This window comes from Aphelocoma coerulescens, chromosome 2 (genome assembly GCF_041296385.1).
Source record: "Aphelocoma coerulescens isolate FSJ_1873_10779 chromosome 2, UR_Acoe_1.0, whole genome shotgun sequence".
Taxonomy (NCBI): domain Eukaryota; kingdom Metazoa; phylum Chordata; class Aves; order Passeriformes; family Corvidae; genus Aphelocoma; species Aphelocoma coerulescens.
The window spans coordinates 9,641,321-9,662,355 of NC_091015.1; the positions used below are offsets into that span (position 1 = coordinate 9,641,321).

The 21,035-nt window shown below is 38.2% G+C and overlaps 1 protein-coding gene across 3 annotated transcripts in view; it reads right to left on the bottom strand.

The window, feature by feature from the left end:
- ESYT2 (extended synaptotagmin 2) overlaps positions 1-21,035 on the bottom strand; it is an 83,294-nt gene that overhangs the window by 38,968 nt on the left and 23,291 nt on the right. For all 3 annotated transcript variants that reach the window (XM_069006425.1, XM_069006424.1, XM_069006423.1), the window contains exons 2-6: positions 13,113-13,154; positions 12,390-12,524; positions 10,529-10,605; positions 4,386-4,458; positions 3,461-3,550 (exon numbers count right to left, since the gene is read on the bottom strand). In XM_069006425.1, coding sequence (XP_068862526.1) covers positions 3,461-3,550; positions 4,386-4,458; positions 10,529-10,605; positions 12,390-12,524; positions 13,113-13,154 — 417 coding nt within the window. The remainder of the gene's footprint in view (positions 1-3,460; positions 3,551-4,385; positions 4,459-10,528; positions 10,606-12,389; positions 12,525-13,112; positions 13,155-21,035) is intronic.

Genomic DNA, 21,035 nt, shown 5'->3' on the forward strand with positions numbered 1-21,035 from the left:
ATAACTATGCAGTGACTTGTGCTAAAAGTAAAATCATAACTAAAACTTTGGGAACTGAATATCTGGTAAATATATATAATGTTAACATAATGAGAAGTATGCAAAGAACCTCACAAATCCTGACTGTTAATCCAGTGCTACCTTCTCTCTAGCACTGACACTCAGATTTAAAAGATTGCTTCAAACATTAGCATGCACATATTTCCCTCCCTTAAAATCTCCTACATATTTGGAAATTTTATAAGCTGATGAAACTTTTAGCACCTTCTTCACAATAACAACAAAATACAGTATATAAAAAGGTTTCATAAGATGTAAGAACTCTTGAAAGATCAAAAACTTCATGTATTACTCAGAAATATGAGACTGGTAAACTCATAGGCCATGTTGCCTTATATAGTCATTAAGTCCAGCAAACAGATGATACAGAGCAAGAGGAATTGTTGCCAGTTACTTTAGACTGGAAAATATGAGAACAAAATCTAATGCTAGCTGCCAACTAATTCCTCTTCTCTTCTAACAAAAATATTTAAGAAAAGCTTTCTTTGGCTGCAGCCACTTGCTCTCTAGTAAGAGAACAGAATTTGGTTCTTGCTATAATAAGCATTATTTTACATTTTTCTACAGAAGTCAGAAAAATAAACACTGAGAAAACACAATGTGGTGGGGAGAAGTCTGCCTGGAAAAAGCTGAACAGCCATGGATAATTGTCAAAATTATGGGCTACCTTAGATTATTTGTTGAACCATTCACCCTTAGGTTTGCTCAGACCTTGACCACTACCTTAGTTTTTAAATGAAAGGAGCATGAAAAATACTTTTAACATTTTTGTAACTGAATATTTTTGGGGAGAACTTAACTTTTTAATAGTCCAAGTTGATACTCCACTCTACTTCCCATCCTTTTTTTTTGTCCCAAGAAGTCAACCAAATCCCTAATAAAGTGTCATGGGGATAGGAGCAAGACAAAATTACTGTGGGCAAAGTATTTCCCGAAGTTCAGAAACTGACCCCAAATGACAGGCGTTCGTTTCACTTTGTATGTTTTCAGTTTCTTCTCTCACATGCAATCTGTCCTAGTTATGCACTTTGCAGAGACATCACCCTTAGAGTGGATCAGGGACAGAAAGGACTGGGCACAGGTACCAGACTGAAAATCTACTGGAGAGGGCTCTGGGAGTACCAGAAGTGGAAAGTTTGGATACATCCTACCAGAGCAGGATGCTGGGAAGCAGAGCAGTGCCAGGAACTGCTTATAGGGATGCCTGCTGCTGATCTCTCCCTCTCTACCACGGCCAGCTTTCCTACCTCTCCCCCAGAAGGCACCAAACAGAAGCATCTGCAGGAGGTACCCCAGGGAAGCAATCCAGACATACTGGCTCAGGTCATGGCTCCAGCACAGAGTGTCAGAATGGCTTCTGCAGAAGGACTGTACAAAACAGAACTGAGAGCAACAACACAAACAACAGCTAGAACACGGAGAAAGGTTATTCCTGTAGGGAAAAAAAAAAAAAAGGCAAAGCATTCATTCACACAGCTACACTTTTCTCCCTGTTCCTCTAAACCAGAATGTTTGCATTTAACTTGTTTATTGGATGGTCCCTGGAATGAGCTGGGGACTGTACTGAGTATGGAAATTGTTTAAGAGAGGACTAAATAGCAAAATAATATCAGAGAGTATGCTAACAATAATATAGTGCAAACCAGCATAAGACAGCATTCAATCCTTGTCAGGGCCATGCTTACTTTGTTACTATAAACATGAAGATTAACAGATGTCCTACACTCACTTCTCAGCCAGAGGGTAAAAATGAGATGAAACTTAAGCAGACATCTCCTCGTGTATAGGCTCACTTCAAAGAAATCTGTGGAAATCCAAATTTGGTTCATCCCAATGTACTTCCTCAACTATTTCCAAATAAGAGCAATGATGTTTTATCAGTTTTGCATGAACTACTTCACTTTTACAAAAACACTGACTTAATCAGTCTCAAAATATTTCCAAATTCTTGCATATTTTCCTAAGATTTAAGTCTCCATTCATTCTACCCAAGCACACATGGTTTCTCTAGATAGATGAAACAATCCAAATAAATAACACAAATGATGCAAGTTGCTTCTAGGCCATACATAAACACCCAAAACCAAACCTATCTTTTTAACAAGGTAGCAAAAAATTTATCCTAGAACATTTGTTCGAAAGAACTTATTGCAAGAATGTGATTTCTTTGAAGAAAATAACATGCCTTCTAAAGTTGAAGAATTCACTCTCACCCCCCAAGCCTTTTAAACCAGACCAACTTCTCAGAGCTCCAGACTGCTGATGAAACCAAGATGATCAATTTGAGATGCTTCAAAGTGTCTAAACCCATAGACTTGTAATTTGTGACCTGCCAGTCAGAAACTGTTAAACCTTGACACCGTAAGTTTTAATGTTTAATTACAACATATTGAAGAAAAGCTTCCAACTGCAAATATACTTCCAAGAAAGAGATGGAAACAATTAATTTCTTTAAAGAAGTCTGTGTAGCATAAGAATTTCCACACTGTTCACATTTTCTATTAAGCTCTCTTCCTGATACAGTATCGAACTTCAAATTGCTGAAACTGCCTCACACACACATACACAACATCAAAGAACTGTCCACCAGCCAGTGTGCAATGTGTATTATGTCACCCTTTATATTTTAATAAAACAAGATTTGCTGAAGTGCTGTGCCTAAAACTGAAAGCATTTGAGGGCTGTCCTCTTGTTTACACATGCCAGTCTGGCTGTATCATTTTCCTACCAGCAAGACCTTGTGGGCTCAACTGTGTTTTACTATTATTCCTGCCCAAACGTGCACTTTGGCCTAGCACACTTTCCAGCTAAATTCTGTTACCTTCTCTCTCCTTTCCACTTCTGCTACTGTCACGATCATTTTGAATTCCAGTTCCATCTCACTATGTGCTTCATCCACCCTCATACTTGGGTCACTGGTAAACGTAATAGAAATTGCCCACTTGCTATCTAGGACAAAAAAACTTCACAGTAGGTGGGTCATTCCCATTCTAATTTTAATTTGTGCTAACACTGGCATTGGTTTTCTTAACGATCTTGCACAGATTTTGTGAAATTTTAAGTTAGATCATGTACCTACAGAATGTCATTAAAACACCAACAGAAGCTTTCTTACAAGTAATCTAGATGGTATCTATTGATCTTGCCTTATTCAGAAGGCTTGTTACAAAAGTTTGACAGCTTTGACCAAACACACTTCTAAATTCCAAGGTAATTATTATCCATCTCGGTTCCTGATAGCATTCATAAAATTTGTCCACTGCTCATCTGTGAAAGCTCAACCAAACAGTAGTGATTTTCCAAATTCTTTCCTTTTGCTGCTTAATTCTTGCTCCATCATTTTCTAACTACCATCATCAGCACTGTCCAAAAATGTAGAAAGGGAGAGAAAAGTGCTTACAGGTTTCCTAAGGAAAAAAAGGGATAGTGCTCCAATTAGGGGCATGTCTCCAATTAGTGGCTCCAGGATAACCCTCATGGTGCCATGGATCTGTGGAAAGGTAAGAAAAAAAGACAATGAAATTGACCTCAGTTCAAGTTTTAAATAAAATTTATTTGCTGGCAATGCTCACACTTCTAATTCATTAAATTCTTGCTTATGGAAGAATTTTATATATATATATATATATTCTTTCTTACTTTACATGTCACCCAAACCCAAAAAAATTCACACAAGCACTCAACAGCTGGGCTTAAAAATTCATTACATTCATCTGTATCATGCAGTGTCACGTTGATGGTGATTTCCTAAAAGTGTGAAGTAGATTATTTCTACAGCTCAACGTAAACAAATTTGACACAAGAAGCACAGCAGCATCCATAGGTACTAGAGCAAAAGCAGGTAAATGCTTATAGGTGTGTCAAGACACACATGCAAAAGAGCTAATTCTCTTCCTCAGGGAGAGATCTGTTATCAGAAAGTTAAGGAAACCGCAGAAACAACATCAAATGGAAAGACTACTAATAGTAATTGCATCTAAACCAGTAATTCTGTCTGACAGTGAGATATTAAATGAAACAAAATTTTAAGGTCTGTGGTGCCTTCATAAACTGAGCAACACTTGAACACAACACATCACATTGTCTTGATGTGAAATTATCTCCAGCTTTTCCTATATAAATGTTATATATTTGAAACAGTTCTACATCTTAAAGGAATTTAATCTTTTAAGTCATGTTACTGAAATTACCATGCAATATCAATACTATTCAAATGAGGAAAAAAAATAGTAAGCTCGAAAACTACAGTTTCTTTCTTATAGATTATTTCATCAGAAAATAATCACTAAGTGATATGAAAATCAAAGAAAAAAATTTAATTTCACCTGTATACTTTTCACACCAGCTCTGCAGAAGTATCTCTTGATCTCCAAATCAATTTCACAGTTTCCAACGAAACTAAACCAAAAAAGGAAGTATACATTTCACTTTTATGAACTAAATTGCAATAAACTGTTGGTTCTGTTTTGCACTGTCATGACAATGTATTTTGTATCTCAGTGTATGCACAAAAAATGCACATTGAAATATCAGAACATAAAACAGTGTCAGTCTGCTAAAACATCCCCTTCAAAATATCACCACTGTCATCAAAATCACTCAAATTAATACCTAGGTTTGCTATCATCTCCAGAAGGATGCATAACAGAAAACAAGCAGGAGGCCCAACTTTGGGAAATAATGGACACAGAACTCATACTCCATTTCAGGAAAGCTCTCCACAGATCTCATTGATAGTAAATCTACCCAAATTCATTCTCATCTAACATAATCATGAGAAGCACTAGACAGAAATGCGTGTTATGCTAAAAATGAAACTTGTCTGCATAGACTTGCAAAGCCAGTCGTATTTTGAATTTCAATAAGCAGGGCATGCTGAGCTGAGTGATCCTCTAAGCAGGTTTTATGCCAAAAACAGTTGGGCCCATTCTGAAAGGAGAGAAGGCAGGAAGCAAATTAGAGAATATATTAAAAACTATGCAAATTTTTCCCTGAACAGTTCTTGCATCCCGTTTTGGGGATGCAAGGTCAAGTGATTGGAATTTTCCAGATGCTGCCCTGTATTTTAGATTTGTCAAAGATTGTAAAAAGAAGTCCCATCTATTTTGCCCATGCTACAAGGCTACAAGATTATTCACATACTACTGAGGCTTGGATTTTTAGCTACCCTCCTTGAAGTTTCATGCAGTTCAAGCAGAGCTGAGCAACTTTTTTCCAAGAGCTGGTACTGCTGTGAGACACACTGGTTCTGAAAACCAACAAATTTTGAGACTCAACAAGGAGTTCAGGAAGAAAGCTTGAGACTCTGGTTTAGTAAGGAATTGGTCAATGATTCTACAGAATGAGAGCTAAAAGCAAAACCCAACAGGTTGAATACCATGCTCCAGGTAGGGAGAGGGGGGCTGGGTGAGGACACTGGCTAAGTAGATAGAGGCTGTAACAGAAGGACAAATGAAATCTGAAGAGCTTTCTGAACAGACTGCCTAGGTAAAGAAAATGGAAGAAGGAACCAAGTGCGATGGAGATGAGGCAGATTAAAGCCAGACACTGCTGGAAGGAGAGGGAAAATGTTTCCTCTGCAGGGCATCCTGTTCCAGACTCTGCAGCAGAGCCCAGTTTTCTGCACATTAGTTCCTCAGACCTGGCCTGTACAGTGAAACACTGTTAGCTGTGTTTGGGAGTATGAAGGGATGTTATTACAAAAATGTTTGGGGAATTGTGAACAAAATGGAATTCCTCTCTTTATCGGCCATTCTAGGCTGAAGTCAATATAAAATAAATTACTCTCACAGTAAGAGCAGAACAGCAGGATTGCTGTTCCTCCCCCTGAATCTGATGGCCACAAGGTACTAACAAAAGGAAACAAAGATGAGAACTGCTGCATTCCACATATCCATTATCCAAATCATCTGCAACCTCCTCTACTCTGTGTGTGGCAGTGCTGTCTTTCGGAATTCAACAAATGCAAATCTTATCAATCCCTTAAACAGAAATAAACAATAGTACCAAGACTTTCCTGTAAACATCCATCACTGGTATTTATTTTTGACTATTGAAAGATAACACTATGCAGAATCCTTTTTGTTCAATGGCCAGTTTGGGGAACTGGAAGACAACAACATGATGGGGTCTATGTCAAAGGAAGGTGACAGTTGCTTTCCTTGGAAAGAATGTAGTGTGACTGTACAGTTTAAAAATAGGTGCATAACTTCTAATACACAATTTAAAACGATGTAATTTCTATTTTTAGCCCATCTAACTATATATAGACATAGTAGGGATATATATAAATACACTCCCACATATATATATAATTGCATAACAACATGACACAGAGAAGCAAGGTCAATTAAAACCTGCAACTGAAACCTCAATCTCAGCACTCTGCAGCATCAGAACTATTTGAGTTATGAAGACTGGGAAGCAATATGCTTGTTTGAAAATCCATAACAACATGATGACAAACTGCAGTAAAAATAGTAACAAACTGCATTTGAGGGGACTAAGTCAACAAAATTTAACTTCATAATAAAGCTAAATATGGTGTTATCCCCTAAGATATTTGGCTGAGTCCAATGCCTACACAATTCCACTGTAATATACCATACAACTTGAAAGTTCATTTAGTAAGCAAATTCTGTACATTCAAATCATAATATCCCAGAAATATTTATGATCCCTTTAAGGTACGGAACACTGAGATAGATTACAGTTTAATGAGGACACTCTTGTAAGAGTATTAACAGCAGCTGTACTGAATCAAAAGAGAAGTGCAATGTACTGCATGTGGTCATTGTAGCCCATGGAAGATATCCAGAAGAAAAAGAAGAGAAAATAAAAGGTTAGGACAAAAATATTTCCTATATAACAGAGATATGTGGTTCTGTACACTGGACTATCTTAATTGTTTGTAGAAGGTCTTTAGACCCTATTTTTCAACTGTCTTCTGGCAGTACAATGTAGTGAGTTTCCCCATTCAAGTACTCCACATGTGAAAAAATCTGCCATGTGTTTCAATCTGCAGCCTAAAATTCTTTCAGTGCATCAAACTAACAATTACTTCTTCAATCTCTCAATCTTTTTTACTTTCCTTGCTACAGTTCCCATTTAAATTGACTGAGTTTATCTTGTTTTCTGTTGATCCATAACCTTTAACTTCCACCAAGTATCAACTACATTCATGCACTTTAGCAACTGTAAGACTACTTTTTATTAACAATTTATTTAGATTTTTATCTTCATTTGCTCAAATAGTTGAAATTTTTCCCTTGCCTGTATTTGTCATCAAGAACTAGACTTTTAAACTGTAACATGACTTTTGATAATTTTTTTAACATCAACTCCACAGTAAGAGAAAGGTAAAGCACTCCCTTCACAAATACGGTCCTCAAACGGAACCTTTAAATACAGTCTCCAGTGAGCACTTTGTGGATTAGCTATTCAAGTTACTTAGAGTGAAGTTCTTAATTGGATCCTGAGAGATGCACAAAACCTGCTCCAAAGGGTTCTGAAAAATAGTCTGAAGCAATGATCACAATGTACTCAATATCCTTGCAGAAACAACAGAAACTAAACCAAAACACGCTCCTTTTGCAATTAAAATTAAAAGCAGACCAAAAAAAACTCTAAAGGATGATGCAAAAAAATACTCTAGAGTTTCAAAGACACATTGAAACTACTTAAATGTACTGTGGAAGGTCCAAAGCAAATGCACACACCCCACCACAAACAACTGACAGTAGAAAGGCTAAAAGAAGCCACAATAGTGAAACTGCAGGATAAAAGGGGATTCTTAAAAGAATTAATGTACTTTAAACAGAAAAAAAATATAAATAAAATCAAATCTTTCCTTCCTTCCCTCACCACACACCCCACAGGGCTTGGCTTCCTACAACTATTCTTATGAATGTTGAAAGAGGTTGTTTTCCTTCTCAACTGTATTTAGGGAATGAAGGGTTTGTAGAAAGCTCCTAACTTTAAACTTAGAAATAAATTAAAATTATAACAAACTAATTTAACTGGAGATTAAAATAAAAGGGGTAAATATTCCAAAGGGGTAAATATTCCAAAGGATGGACTTTTCTGCAGCAGCGAGACTGTTCTTTATAATCTTGCAAAACTGCAATGTAAGACAATTTAGGGTTGGTATCTGTATTTGACTCCATATTTAAATGCACCAAGAGACACTTATTCTTCCTGTTACTACTGAGACAATCCCAGCGATAAGACCCTCAGAGGACCTATAAATCAAACTGTTAAAAAGCAAAGAACAACATCAAACAGTAACAACTGATATTGGAGGCCGGGGGGGCTCTGTCTTAAACTTGCATACTAAAAGCTTGTGAAAAAGATCCCTCTCCGAATGAGGTGCCAAGGACAAGTCTTAAATATGAAACAGGACTTCCTTTGATGATGGTTTTGTCTAAGCCTTAATTCCTAGAAGCTGTGATAGTCACTCCATAGCTCTTGTTTCCATTTTCTTCCTGGAAGCCTATGCCACTGGCAGTAGGGACAGGTTGTCGGGTTCAACAAGCACCCAGCTGACCCAGCACTATTATTGTTATTTAAACCACTTCGAGGAATTTCTTTCAGCCTTTTAGATTGGATTCTATTGCAGCTGTCTACTATTACCACAGGCCTGGGCCCTAGGGTATATCACTGTGTCCTGCAGCCATAGGGAGGAGGAGGAGAGAAGATCCAGCAGGCAGGAATTATGCAGCAAGATTGATTTATTTAATTATTTTACAAACTCTTCTATAGACTTTTTTCTTCATAGTTTAATTGGACAAAGGATCAGCCACCCCTTGGGGTGATTGGCTAAAATCCTAAAACATCCATTGTCAAAATATTTTTCTACTATACCATAAAAAAGACTTTTCAAGGCTGCAGGTGTTTGGTTGTTTACATAACTGCTACCTCTTCTGTGAGAGAGAAAAGTCTCTCACGGACTTAGAAAATAGCAAGAAACTCCTCGCTAGCAGCATTTTTGTACCTACAGTCTACCACTTCTCTAAGTAGGCTGCAAGTGAGACATATGGGTAGAGATTTCCTTCAGGTCTACATAACAGGACATTACTCCTGAAATTTTTGTACAAACCTACTGGCCTTTTTTACTTTTAGCTACTTCATGAGGATGAGCAGAAATAAAAAAAATAAAAATACTAGATTTACTCTTGTCTTCCTGTGAATAGTTCTGCTTTAAAGGGAAGAAGTGGTCTTGGAACAGAAACAGCTTCTCAAAAACAATTTCTATGGTCTGTTTGTGGTCAGACAAAATTGTTTTCCTGAGGGCTTGTATCTGCAGAGGTGAGGCTGCTCTCACAGCTGCTGTCAAAAGTGCCAACAAAGAAAACTGATTTCTCCATTAGGGCTAGCACATTCATCCAGTGAAATAAGCTCTCAAGAGTTAATCCTGTTGTATTTTGTCCAGGAACACCAATCCCTGGTTTGGATAGCTGTCTTTTTCCTAGAGAAATAAAGTGATTCAGTTAATTAAAGACTGGGCTCTGCTCACAGATGTAGCCCCCACCTGCTCTGGAACCCAGGGAAGGAGACAGCAGCATTTTCTCTTGTCATTTTGGGGCCTGCCCAGCTCTGCCAAAGCAGCAGAGGCTTCAGCATAGCAGAGCTTTAAAAAAATAATTCAAAATTAAGAATAACCACATTCAAATTTTGGGAGTAACTCTGAAGCTGAGATGCCCAGTGACCCTTTTGGCTACTGCCAGGGAAGCAGTGAGGAACACAGAAGGCTGCTCTTTGCTGAACTGCCAATGACTGACAAATTTGGCCTCTCCATAACCCATGAACAGGCAAAAATACTCACTGTAACACAGACCTATGATAGTCAATTATAAAAACACTTCTGGGTTCACTGACTGAACTTCCAAAAAACTCTGCAACTGCAGATTGTGTTGAGAATGACTTGGTTAAATGTAGGGTAGACCTACTGAAAAACCTATATAAAAGGGGCTAGGATGAAATGGCAAAGAAACATGAAGCAATGAAGCACAATCATTCTGACATTTTACAGTAGTCTGGGTAAAGTAAGGACAAATACTTCTGTTGCTATCATTAAATTTTTTTAATACTATGTTTATAAAAAGAATCTAAGTAACTGAGAAAAGTAAAAAACCAAAAAAATCTTACATCTTAGATTTCAGACTAAATTTAATGGCAAAGTATTAATACATTAAGGAAAAAAAAATCGAAGATAGTGCTTTATCTTTGGAAAGTATTTCTTTATTAACAAACATTACTTTAATAATGAAACTAAACAGAGTTGATATTCCATTTCCCTCGGATAAATGCTATTTACAGCATGCAGTTTCTTCCTGCATTCATACACAATTAGAACTAACTACATTTGCATAATGAAGCAATTCTCCTTTCAGGCCAACATAACTGGCAAATCAAACAATGTGCATATTATAAAGCACAGACCCCACTGAAATATGGCAATAAAGTTTACCTGATTTGAAGATCCAAAATGATCTGCCTCTTGTCCACATTTTCAGTGTACACTTTTACACCATTTATCCTCAGAGGCTGGAACAATGAAGCAAGTAAAAGTTGGATTCTTCTACAGAAGTATATTAAACTCTTAAGTTTGAAATAAAGGCAAAGACAGGCACATTCAGGCCTGAAGTTAAGAATCTACTATAAACATTAAAAGGTGTGAAGTAAGGCTATCAATTTAGTTTGAATTCTTATTTCAAGAGTAAAAATTACCTTGCTGGGATCCACTTAACCACAATCCTTCTGGCAATTACCCTGGGTATAGACCACTAAACTCCAAGATTTATAAAATATTTAAAAATCAAGCTTTCCCTCTCCCCTGCATAAATATCTGATTTTTCTGTACATGTGTATGTCTAACACTCCTAAAGCATTTTTTTCTGTGCAACTACAACAACAAGCTAAATTTAATTCACAAAAAGGTAGTTGCCTCAAGTAGAATTTAGTGACAATAGACGGAAAAGAATCCGTAATTCCCATAAAAAGTTGCGTCAACCACTCTGTGCTCTCTCTCTCTAAATCATTGTGTTGACGCTCTCGCCTCTCTCCCTTCCTCATACAGAACTAACACGTATCAACCACACACTCTCAAGCCTCAAACATTCAGCAAACACTAGGCAGGAGAGGATGACCAACAACCTCACTTTTGAGTTTTTCCTTTCTGGAAAAATTGTCATATTTCTTTTTACACCTTTTTGATAATTTATGTAAAACCAAAATCTCATTGCTGTCTTGGGGCTGTGCAGCTCAATCCACTCAATCAAGGCTGCAGTATAAAGTAGGAATAGCAGTTTGTCATGTCCAAGATTACTCAATCCAACTGCAGAACCATACAGAGGTCTGGGTGCTAATCTAAAACCTACTTAAAATTAGTATGGCTTAAAGGAATGCTACAGTCTGTAATACAACTACATCTAGGGCAGGACAGAGGCCTTGTGTAAAAGGATTTACAATTTAAAAAAATAATAAACCCAACACACAAAAGGTGCAGTAAAGCATAATGAATTGTAACCTACATGAAACAGAGTCACAAAGAGAGAAAAACAATTCCCCTCTATCACACCTGAAATTAATTTCAGGTTTCCTAACATTTGGGGGTGTGTGGAGGTGTTGATTTTTAAATCCTTACTTGAAATTCTATTTATGACACACACAATAGGAACACAAAAGGCAACTTCAAACAAAAGCTGTTAAACTGCATCTCAAAGCAGTAAAGTTCTGGTTGATGCAGAGAAGATTAAGTAGCGCTGAACTCATCACAGGCAGAGGGAACTCAGCTTGCATTAGTCAAACACGCTCTTCTGCAAGCATGTGCAGCCCCTTCTTTCATGGGATGGAACAGAAGACAAACATCTGTATGCTCCTTAATGCTGTGCTATATGCAGTCCTTTGGAAAGCCAAGCCAGCAGCCTTGTCATTGACTCCACGCATAACATGATTAAAAGTGCATCTGTTACAAGAAAACTGCACTTGGATCATCTGGCAAAAGGATAATGGTCCCTGCTCACTTAACGTAAAGCATTACATGAACAATATTAAAATCACATTGCTGTGAACTCTTCATGTGACAAGGCATTACTACACTTTGAGTCCTCTCCAAATTCTCAGTCAAGTTTCTGAAGCACAGATCCCACAAAACATAGTAAAGCCTCTGCTAAAAAACCCACAAATTTTTAGTTTATTGTTACAACAGAAACCAGAATCAGGCTTATGAGCAAGTGTCACTGAGAAATATTTCTGTGTAGATTTGAACAGACTACATGAAAATGGTATGTAAAACAGGATCTCTTAAAAAAACTTCATCGGACACTGACCTGATGACCAATATCAATCTTTGTAAAACTGAAGGTACTGAGGTGGTTGTTTGCGCCTCTTACTGCTGGTTCTATGGTCTCTCTGAAGAGTTTCTCAATGAATTGACAAATAAAAGGCCACATCTGTTTTACAGTCTAAGGAGGAAAAAAAAAATCTACATGGAAGTACAGTTCTTGAATACATGCATAAGTTATAAATGTAAAACAGTCAGAACTTCACTGCATCTGAATTGTCTAGCTGAAGATTCTATATCGCTTTTTTTCTTACTGTTTTCTAATTAACTCATGTTTTTCTATGCACTTTGATGAAAGATATTTTTTAAAAAGCAAGCTACGTAGATTTATATCTTAAATTATCACACACACAAATCAAAACCATAAATTTCATTTATTTTTAGATTATAGGTCAGGAACCTACAGTAACTGGAAAGTATCCCAGACAAGTAGAAAATTAAAGATTGTGTTTACAGCTGCTATGACTTCCACACAATTACAGCTGTCATTACTGTAGTGCCACTTAAAATCATTTACAAAACTCACAACTTCAGGACCATGAAACTAAATTTAATCTTTCTTGTGACTAACTGGATCAACAACCAGAGACTTCAAGTGTATAAAGCATAAAGTTAAAATTACTCTGTTCTCAGGCGCTTGCCTCACCTTTTATTTTAATCTCAGCTTTCCCTCCTGCTCCTTCCCATTTGGGATCAATGTTTTCCTTACCTTGTTGAGCCATTCTGCTCTCTCTGTGTCTGGAAAATGTACCTAAAAAATCAAAACAAAACAAAAAACAAAAAATTAATTCAAATACGAAATATTTTTAGTCAATTGTGTCCAGTCATTTATAATACCGGAAAGCTTAGGGATCTCCCTAGACAGTGGACAACATACTGAACAGTTAACATTCTTGACAAGAGAATCAGCATACAAGCAGATAAAATATTAACTCATTTCTGAACTATATAAATATATGCTTGGACTGGTTTCTAATAGTAGCATCTGGAGTAAAGTGTTGCTGTAACACCATAAACAAACTAAAAAACAAGCAGAGCCAACACATCTTGTGTCAATCAATATTAACACAACACACGTGACAGAGTCCTAACTGCACTTCTACTTCCTTTCATTCATCTTTTTCAATATCAATAAACCATGGCTATAAATATTTAGTCAGTGAAGCTGAAGTTCAGGAATATGGATTTAAGTTTGGCCAAAAGCCCTTCGAAAGACATTTCTAGTGACTTCTTTTCTTAAACAACTACAGAAACTAGTCAGAGACAGTATGACAGTTTATACACGGGGCAGAAAGCACCCAAGGCAATACGAAAACATCAATTAAATGCTGGAAGAACAGACACAGTTTTCCAGACATAGAAGGAGAGCACAGTTAGTAGCTGTACATTTTACACACACACACATACACAAAAAACCCAACCAAAAATCACCACTGAACAAAAATAAAGCCCTGAAGAAGCAGAGCTAACAAGCACTTCTTTAGAGGCTCAGGCTGTAGGACAAGATGCAGATCACACCTCCCAAGCACAAAGAGCCTTCGAACAGACTAAAAAACCATGACCTACATATAGTGACTTTCGTGAAGCACTGTCTCTACTTAACTGAATTGCGAAGTCTTAATCTCTTCATAGCATAACAGATTGTACCACTGGCTCCAAAAGCAGTTATTTTTATTATGCATATCCCAGATGAGAACAGTCAGTGACAGACATACTCTTTAAACTGTATTTTCAACAAGATGAATTTCATAGCAAGCCCCACTAACAATTTTTTTCAGTTTTTATTCAGTTCTTGCATTAACAATCAGCACTAACATATTCTTCATAAGCTCAATCTACCCTCAGAGCAGTCTTTACTTTCATCTAAACCTCCATGTTTTTGCTATGCTGGAGGATTGACCCCTGCAGCATAATCAATAATGTCACGGTTATCTCTCCAGTCTGTTTCTTTTTCAACATTCCCAGGTCAGTAACGAAGGTAAGTCCTATGCTTCTACAGATTCTTGAAGAATTACAAATGCTGCTATCTTCCACTGTCAAGAGAAGTTCTCAGCATCTTTTTCAAATTATGTTTTTCAAGTATATCACGTATCTCTCAAAACTATTACAAGTGGTGCAAAATCATTTTTGCACCAGTTTGGCTGTAAGAAAAAACATTCAACGTGGTTTATTTTACTAAATAAGTTTCAAAAAATAGAATTGTTAATAACAGATGGAATGATTTGGGAACCATGTTATTTTATTTATTTATAATTAATTTCCTAGAAAATTATGGTGGGTAGAATGTCAGAGCTCTGTACTTAGAGGGTTGGGGGTGGTGTCCGCTTTTTGAAAACAAAAAATACTGATTTTTTTTTTTTTTTTTTAACATTTGCAACACAAGCAGTTACAGGTATGTACACAAAATTACAGCTGAACAGAGCTTACACTCAGTTTTCGTCTTGCAGGGTTCTCAAGTTGCTCCCAATGGTCAAAACGTTAAAGGAACAGAAAGCATGAATACTGTTAACCCCTATGCTAATAAATAACATTTTGATCTTTGTCTAAAATATTTGTCTTCTGAATCTGCAAACAGAAAAGGTGCCAATTCTCAGTAATGACTTGTGCATGATGTTGGATCAACAGAGTTCATTCTGATTTGCTTAGGAGAGCTATCAGTGATGTTCAGTTTCACAGGGTGAGAACTGCAGAGCTGTTCCACATAGTGGAGACCACCGTAATCCAAGAGGAAATAGTCAGCAACCTGCTACACCACTTAGACAAGCACAGGGTCTCTGTGGCTGGAAGGGATCCACCAGAGGGTACTGGGGCAGCTGGCAGAAGTGCTCACAGAGCCACTTCCCCAACAATTACCAGCAGTCCTGGCTAACTGGGGAGGTCCCAAGTGACTGGAGGTCAGCAAATGTAACCCCATCCACACTGGCCTGGGGAATTACAGGCCTGTCACTCTGACCTTGGTGCCAGGAAAGATCATGCAGCTGATCTACTGGTATGACAGTGTAAACCAGCTGTGGATGTGTCAACCCTGACTTTCATGAAGCCTTTGACATGTTTTCCCACAGCATCCTCCTGCAGAAACTGGCTACTCATGGTTTGGACTGGTGTACAATTAGCTGGGTAAAAAACTGGCTGGATGGCCAGGCCCAGAGAGTGGTGGAGAACAGAGTTACATTCATGGTTGTACTCTGACTGGTCACAAGTGTGTTCCACAGGGCTCAGTACTGGGGACACTACTGTTGGTATCAATGATCTGAATGAAGAGATTGAGTGCGCCCTCAGTCAGTTTGCAGATAACATTAAGCTGGGTGGGAGTGTTGATCTGCTGGAGGGCAGGAGGGGCTTGCAGAGGGATCTGGTCAGGCTGAACACATTGCCAAGGCCAGTGGTATGAGGTTCCACAAGGCCAAATGCTGGGTCCTGCATTTAGGTCACAACAATCCCAGGTAGTGCTAGAGGCTGGGGACAGAGTGGCTGGAAATTGGCGCTGCTGGAATGGACCTGGAGGTGCTGGTAAACAGCAGCTGAACACGAGCCAGGTGTGCCCAGGTGGCAAAGAAGGAAAACGGCATCCTGGCCTTTATCAGCAATAGTGTGGCCAGCAGGACCAGGGCAGTGATTGTCCCCCTGTACTGGGCACTGGTGAGGCTGCACCTGGAATCCTGTGGCCAGTTTTGGGCCCCTCAATACAAGAAGGACATTGAGGTGCTGGAGGGTGTCCAGAGAAGGGCAGTGGAACTGGGAAAGGGTCTGGAGCACAAGTCTTAGCGAAGCACTTGAGGGAGCTGGGGTTGTTTATCCTGGAGAAAAGGAAACTCAGAGGAGACCTTATTGCTCCCTACAACTTCCTGAAAGGAGGCTGTAGCCAGGTGAGAGTCGCTCTCTTCTCCCATGTAAAAAAGACAGAGGATAAGAGGAAATAGCCTCAAGTTGCACCAGGGAGGTTTAGAACGGATATAAAAAAATATTTTCATGGAAAGGGTTGTCAAGCATTGGAACAGGCTGCCATGGGAAGTGGCAGAGTCACCATTACTGGATGTATTAAAAAAGTCTTGCAGTTATGGCATTTAGGGACATAGTTTAGTGGTGGATCTAGCAGCGTCAGATTAGTAGTTGGAGTCGATGATCTTAGAGGTCTTTTCCTAAATTCTATGGTTCTACAGCCATTGCAATGAACAGCAACCAACTAAAATAAATAGAAACAACCAACTAAAGACACAGATGAGGAAAGGGAAAGAAAATTCATGGAAATACCAAAAGCAAACCTGTCTGCTGTGAGTAATGCAAGATATAACAGCTGTCATGTTCACCACTCATTTTTAGTCTTCTGTACAAGTATCCAGTTGACATTCAACAGAAGAGACACACTAGACTGAGAGAGGCTTCCCGCTCTAAATATAACCTCAGCCCAGATAAAATTCACCTTCCTCCACAGGGTGATCCAACTTCCCAGATTCAGAGTACAAACTTCCTAAGGCACAGGCCACATTTCCTGCACCACACACACAGCCGACATGCAGTACACCTCTGTGGAATGAGGAAGAGGTAGCATCTCTCTTGCACCTATCAAGCACTCTTCACATTGAGTCCCAAATTATGCAGAAACACTTGAGATAGGTTGGGAAACAACCAAGAGGCCACAGATACTAATATCTAGCCATGTATGCTAATTTATTCATTTTTGATTTTATCTACTCTACAGTCTTTATTAAGACCTTGCTTAACAGGACATGGTTCTTAATTTTTCCACAGATTTAATAATTACTTGTCCTTTAGTGTGCCACACCTATCATGCTCCTACAGTTACGTGAGTTGGTGTGGTGTTGTATTTCCCACTGATTCATTTATTAAATGCCTTTCACATTGTTCCCCCCCGCCATGTTCCTCTGGTCCTAGTCCTGGCCACTCCCTCAGGTCCTCCCTATTGCTTCCCATACCCCAACTGGGCCCATGTACCGCCCCTGAGAAAACCCTCCAGCGCTGGGATCAGGAGGTCTCTCTGCCTCTGGGGATCGCTGGGACAAGATGTAACTATTCAAAGATCCTCTTAAAACCTTACAGAGAGACCCTTCTCACCTCCTTCGCCATCACTGTGTTGTAAAGCTGACAGCTGCCAGAGCAAAACTGCAGAGCCGTCCGAAATGGACTACAGGATAGAGACAGGGTCACACTGCCCTAAGCAGCTCCACTGAGCTCTCAGGAAAGCTGTAGCTTGCTAAACTAAACCTAGTGACTACAACAAGTTGGCACTAAGCCAATTATATAAGCCTAGTTTACTCCTGCAGTTGCATGTGATAATAGGCAACAAATAATACAGTATCTTCCACTCCCGATTCTCATCCCTTTTCCATTCTTGCTTTTCTGCTAGCTCGTTCCACTTTTAATACAATTCAGTTTGGTGTCTATTCTGACACTCAAAAAAGAGCAGAGAACCTTACATTTTCAAGACTGTGACATTTTCAGTTAAGTCAATCTTGAATCAAAAGCTGCGTTTTACTTAATCTTTAGATGCTACAAATCCAGGTTGTCTGAAAACGAAGAACAAAATATTTATCAATCTACTAATCCCATATATTTTTAGCCTGCTATATGAGACCACAATATTAGTGGCAAAGTTATATTTTGCTTTAAGAGTTTTTGACTTCAAACACAATCTTATGCATAGACAAAGAAGAAAGCCTGAAGGATGGAAGTTGGTATGCTGGATCAGTCAGGACTGACACAACAGCATTGAAGCAACTGCACAAACATTTTTTGGCCAGAAGCAAGAATCAGACTAACTGATGTGCAAAATCTGTTAATTCTTGTATAAAAATCTATTGACAAGCACGACAGAAAGAGACAGAAGTCAAGATTTCAGCTAAGACAGTTAAAGACTAAAAGCGTTTTCCTCTTGGCTTCTGTTAGTAAATTGCTCATGCAGGTTTGGCAAGTACTGTCATTTCAACCATCAGTGTAGTAATTTATTATTTAAAGCCAAGTATAACAAGAGAGAACTGTTTCAAGAAATGCTCTAACAACCATGTTCAACACCAAAAACATCATAATATTACATGTTCCAGGAATGTTCTATTATTAAACATTACCTTGCAAAATACTTGGAAGTGCTCAAAAGATGTGTTTCTGCACATTAAAAAGACATGATTTGGCTTTCTCACACAACTGCTTGTGCTTAGCTCTAAACAACTTTCAGGTTTACTTCCTATTTGTGATATGCTCAGATCCTGCACTTTCAAAAACTCAATTCAGAACACAGTGGTTTTTGTAATGATCAATAAAATACCAGAAAGAGCCCAAGGAATGCAGTTTTTTGTTCTGTCCTAGAAGACAATAGAAAAAAGGGACAAAGAAAATCACTAACAATAAAACAACAGTAATAACAGTAGAAATGCTTCTTACCCACAATTATTTTATTTTTCAAACTCTCTACGTACACTCTTCATACTGGCTAAATTAGTGACTCAGTTTTCTAGCTAGACTATCACCTGCAAATTTCTAAGGAAACAAGGCTAGACACAGAATAATGACTATTACACTCAAATGCCATGGACTAAGGATTGGTGGGAAATTTTGAAAAGTCAAATAGCAATCAGCAAATAATATGAAACAAGCTTAAAAGTGCAAATAATAACTAATGCCTTAAATACAATTCTTCATTCACATAAAGGAAGTTTCACTTATTTACATAAATGTCACTAAAACCAAGCATTGACAAGAAATTCAGAAAGAAAGACAACACCCTTCTGTAAGTAATGGTGAATTGCTCTCACCACAAATTACAGGTACTAATAATCTACTTTTAAATATAAATTGCATAATAGCTGTTACTATTCACTGATCCGCTCACTGTAAAACATTTTTCTTTTAAAAATTATCTTTGAAAGCTTTCTCCATCCTTAAAGGTATTTATCAGACAACCTTTGTCAAATTTAACATCTATTTCATGATTATGATTAACACATAGGTCCTAAGTATTATTTACATGAACTCAGACAAAAAACCCCCCAGCAACTATATGGAAAGCACAAAACTACAGGTACCAGAGCATTCCAAAAACTGAAAACTGTATTTGCTACAAACCAACCACTTTCTCCTGAATTGTGTATTACAGCAATGTAAGAAAAGGAAGCAATAAAAGCAGATTAGACTCAAAGAAAAAGAAAAAACAAAGAACAACAACACATAAAAAAGCCCCAAACAAAACCCCCCAAAATGTTGGGTTTCTTCAGCATTCAAGGATTAAAAGGTAAGAATCCCAACGCTCTCAGGCACATGGTGTGATTCTTGGGGTGTCCTGCATAGGGCCAGGAGTTGGGACTCAACAATCCTGATGAGTCACTTCCAACTCAGCATACTCTACATTAAAAATAATGTATTATCATAGGTATGTTTAACAGATACTTAACTGACTCAGCATTACTTAATTTATGCTTAATTCCTTCCATTTGCACTGATTATTTGTTGCTCCGGATGCAAATCTTAAAGAAAATACACCAATCACTTTAAGGTCACACAATATAATCAAGTTTCTCGATACAGTTACAATGCAGCAAAGTATTCTTGAGCAATTTTCCAGCTATTTCACAAATATCTTTTCTATTAGATGCCAATCCCTTCTGCTTATTTTGGAAAGCTAAAATTACATACAAAAATCCTCCTCTCTATCCAAAGTACATTTGTCTAGTTTAAATGTAAAAATGTGTAAGGCTATCACAATAAGTTTGCATAAGTCTCCTCATGCATCATCAGTGGATAGGGAGACCATACCACAGAAGGAAATTCAGGACAGAAGCCCAAATTAGTGCTCTAAAACTTTCTGGATGTAAAACATAGGCAGCTATTTAACCATTAAGCCTAAAGCCGGGAGGTGTGGCAAAAAACCAAAACACACTAAAATTAAATTATCTTTTGAATTATAGCTGACAGTTTGTCTAAACTCACTGCACTTGTAACTCAAAAAGGCCAGAGAAAGTTACTAAAAGAAGAAGCCCAGCATGACAGAATAAATCGTGTCATATAGTGATATTCAAGCTCAATTTAACAGCATTCACTCCAGTGTTTTCCAGTTGGTAAAGCAGGCTGGCCTAAGGACATTTTAGGTAAAACAGCTGAGCAGGGCTAATAGCTTAATCCCATGGTATTCCAGCCAGCAATCACCCCCCTCACTCTCAGAAGAAACAAGGAGCAGCAATAGGTGAACTGTTTGTTCATCCCACAGAGGAAACGACCCTTCTGCTACTTGACACAACCTGAAGAGGCTTCTCAAACAGCACTGGGGAGACAACCACTCCTTTCTGATGGCAGGTAAAGAAGGGGGCTGTGAGGGAAAGCAGAGCAGCCAGGCTGTCTCCTGCCATTTCAGTATTTCACCTCCAGGGTTAGCCGAGAAATTTTCCTAATCTCTATCAATACCAGAAATACCCTGGCTCTCTCCTCTTCTGAATAAAAGAAAATCCCACAAAATATTTACTGTTGCAGAACCGCAGGATTCAGCATTTCTGAAAGAGAAGGGTAATGCTAATAATGAGAGTTCCTCAAAAATCCTGCAGGCCCTTGTTACTGAACTAACAAACAGCTATTTCCATTACTTCTGGTAATCTGATTCAGTTTCTGTTTATCATTCCTTGGGATGGAT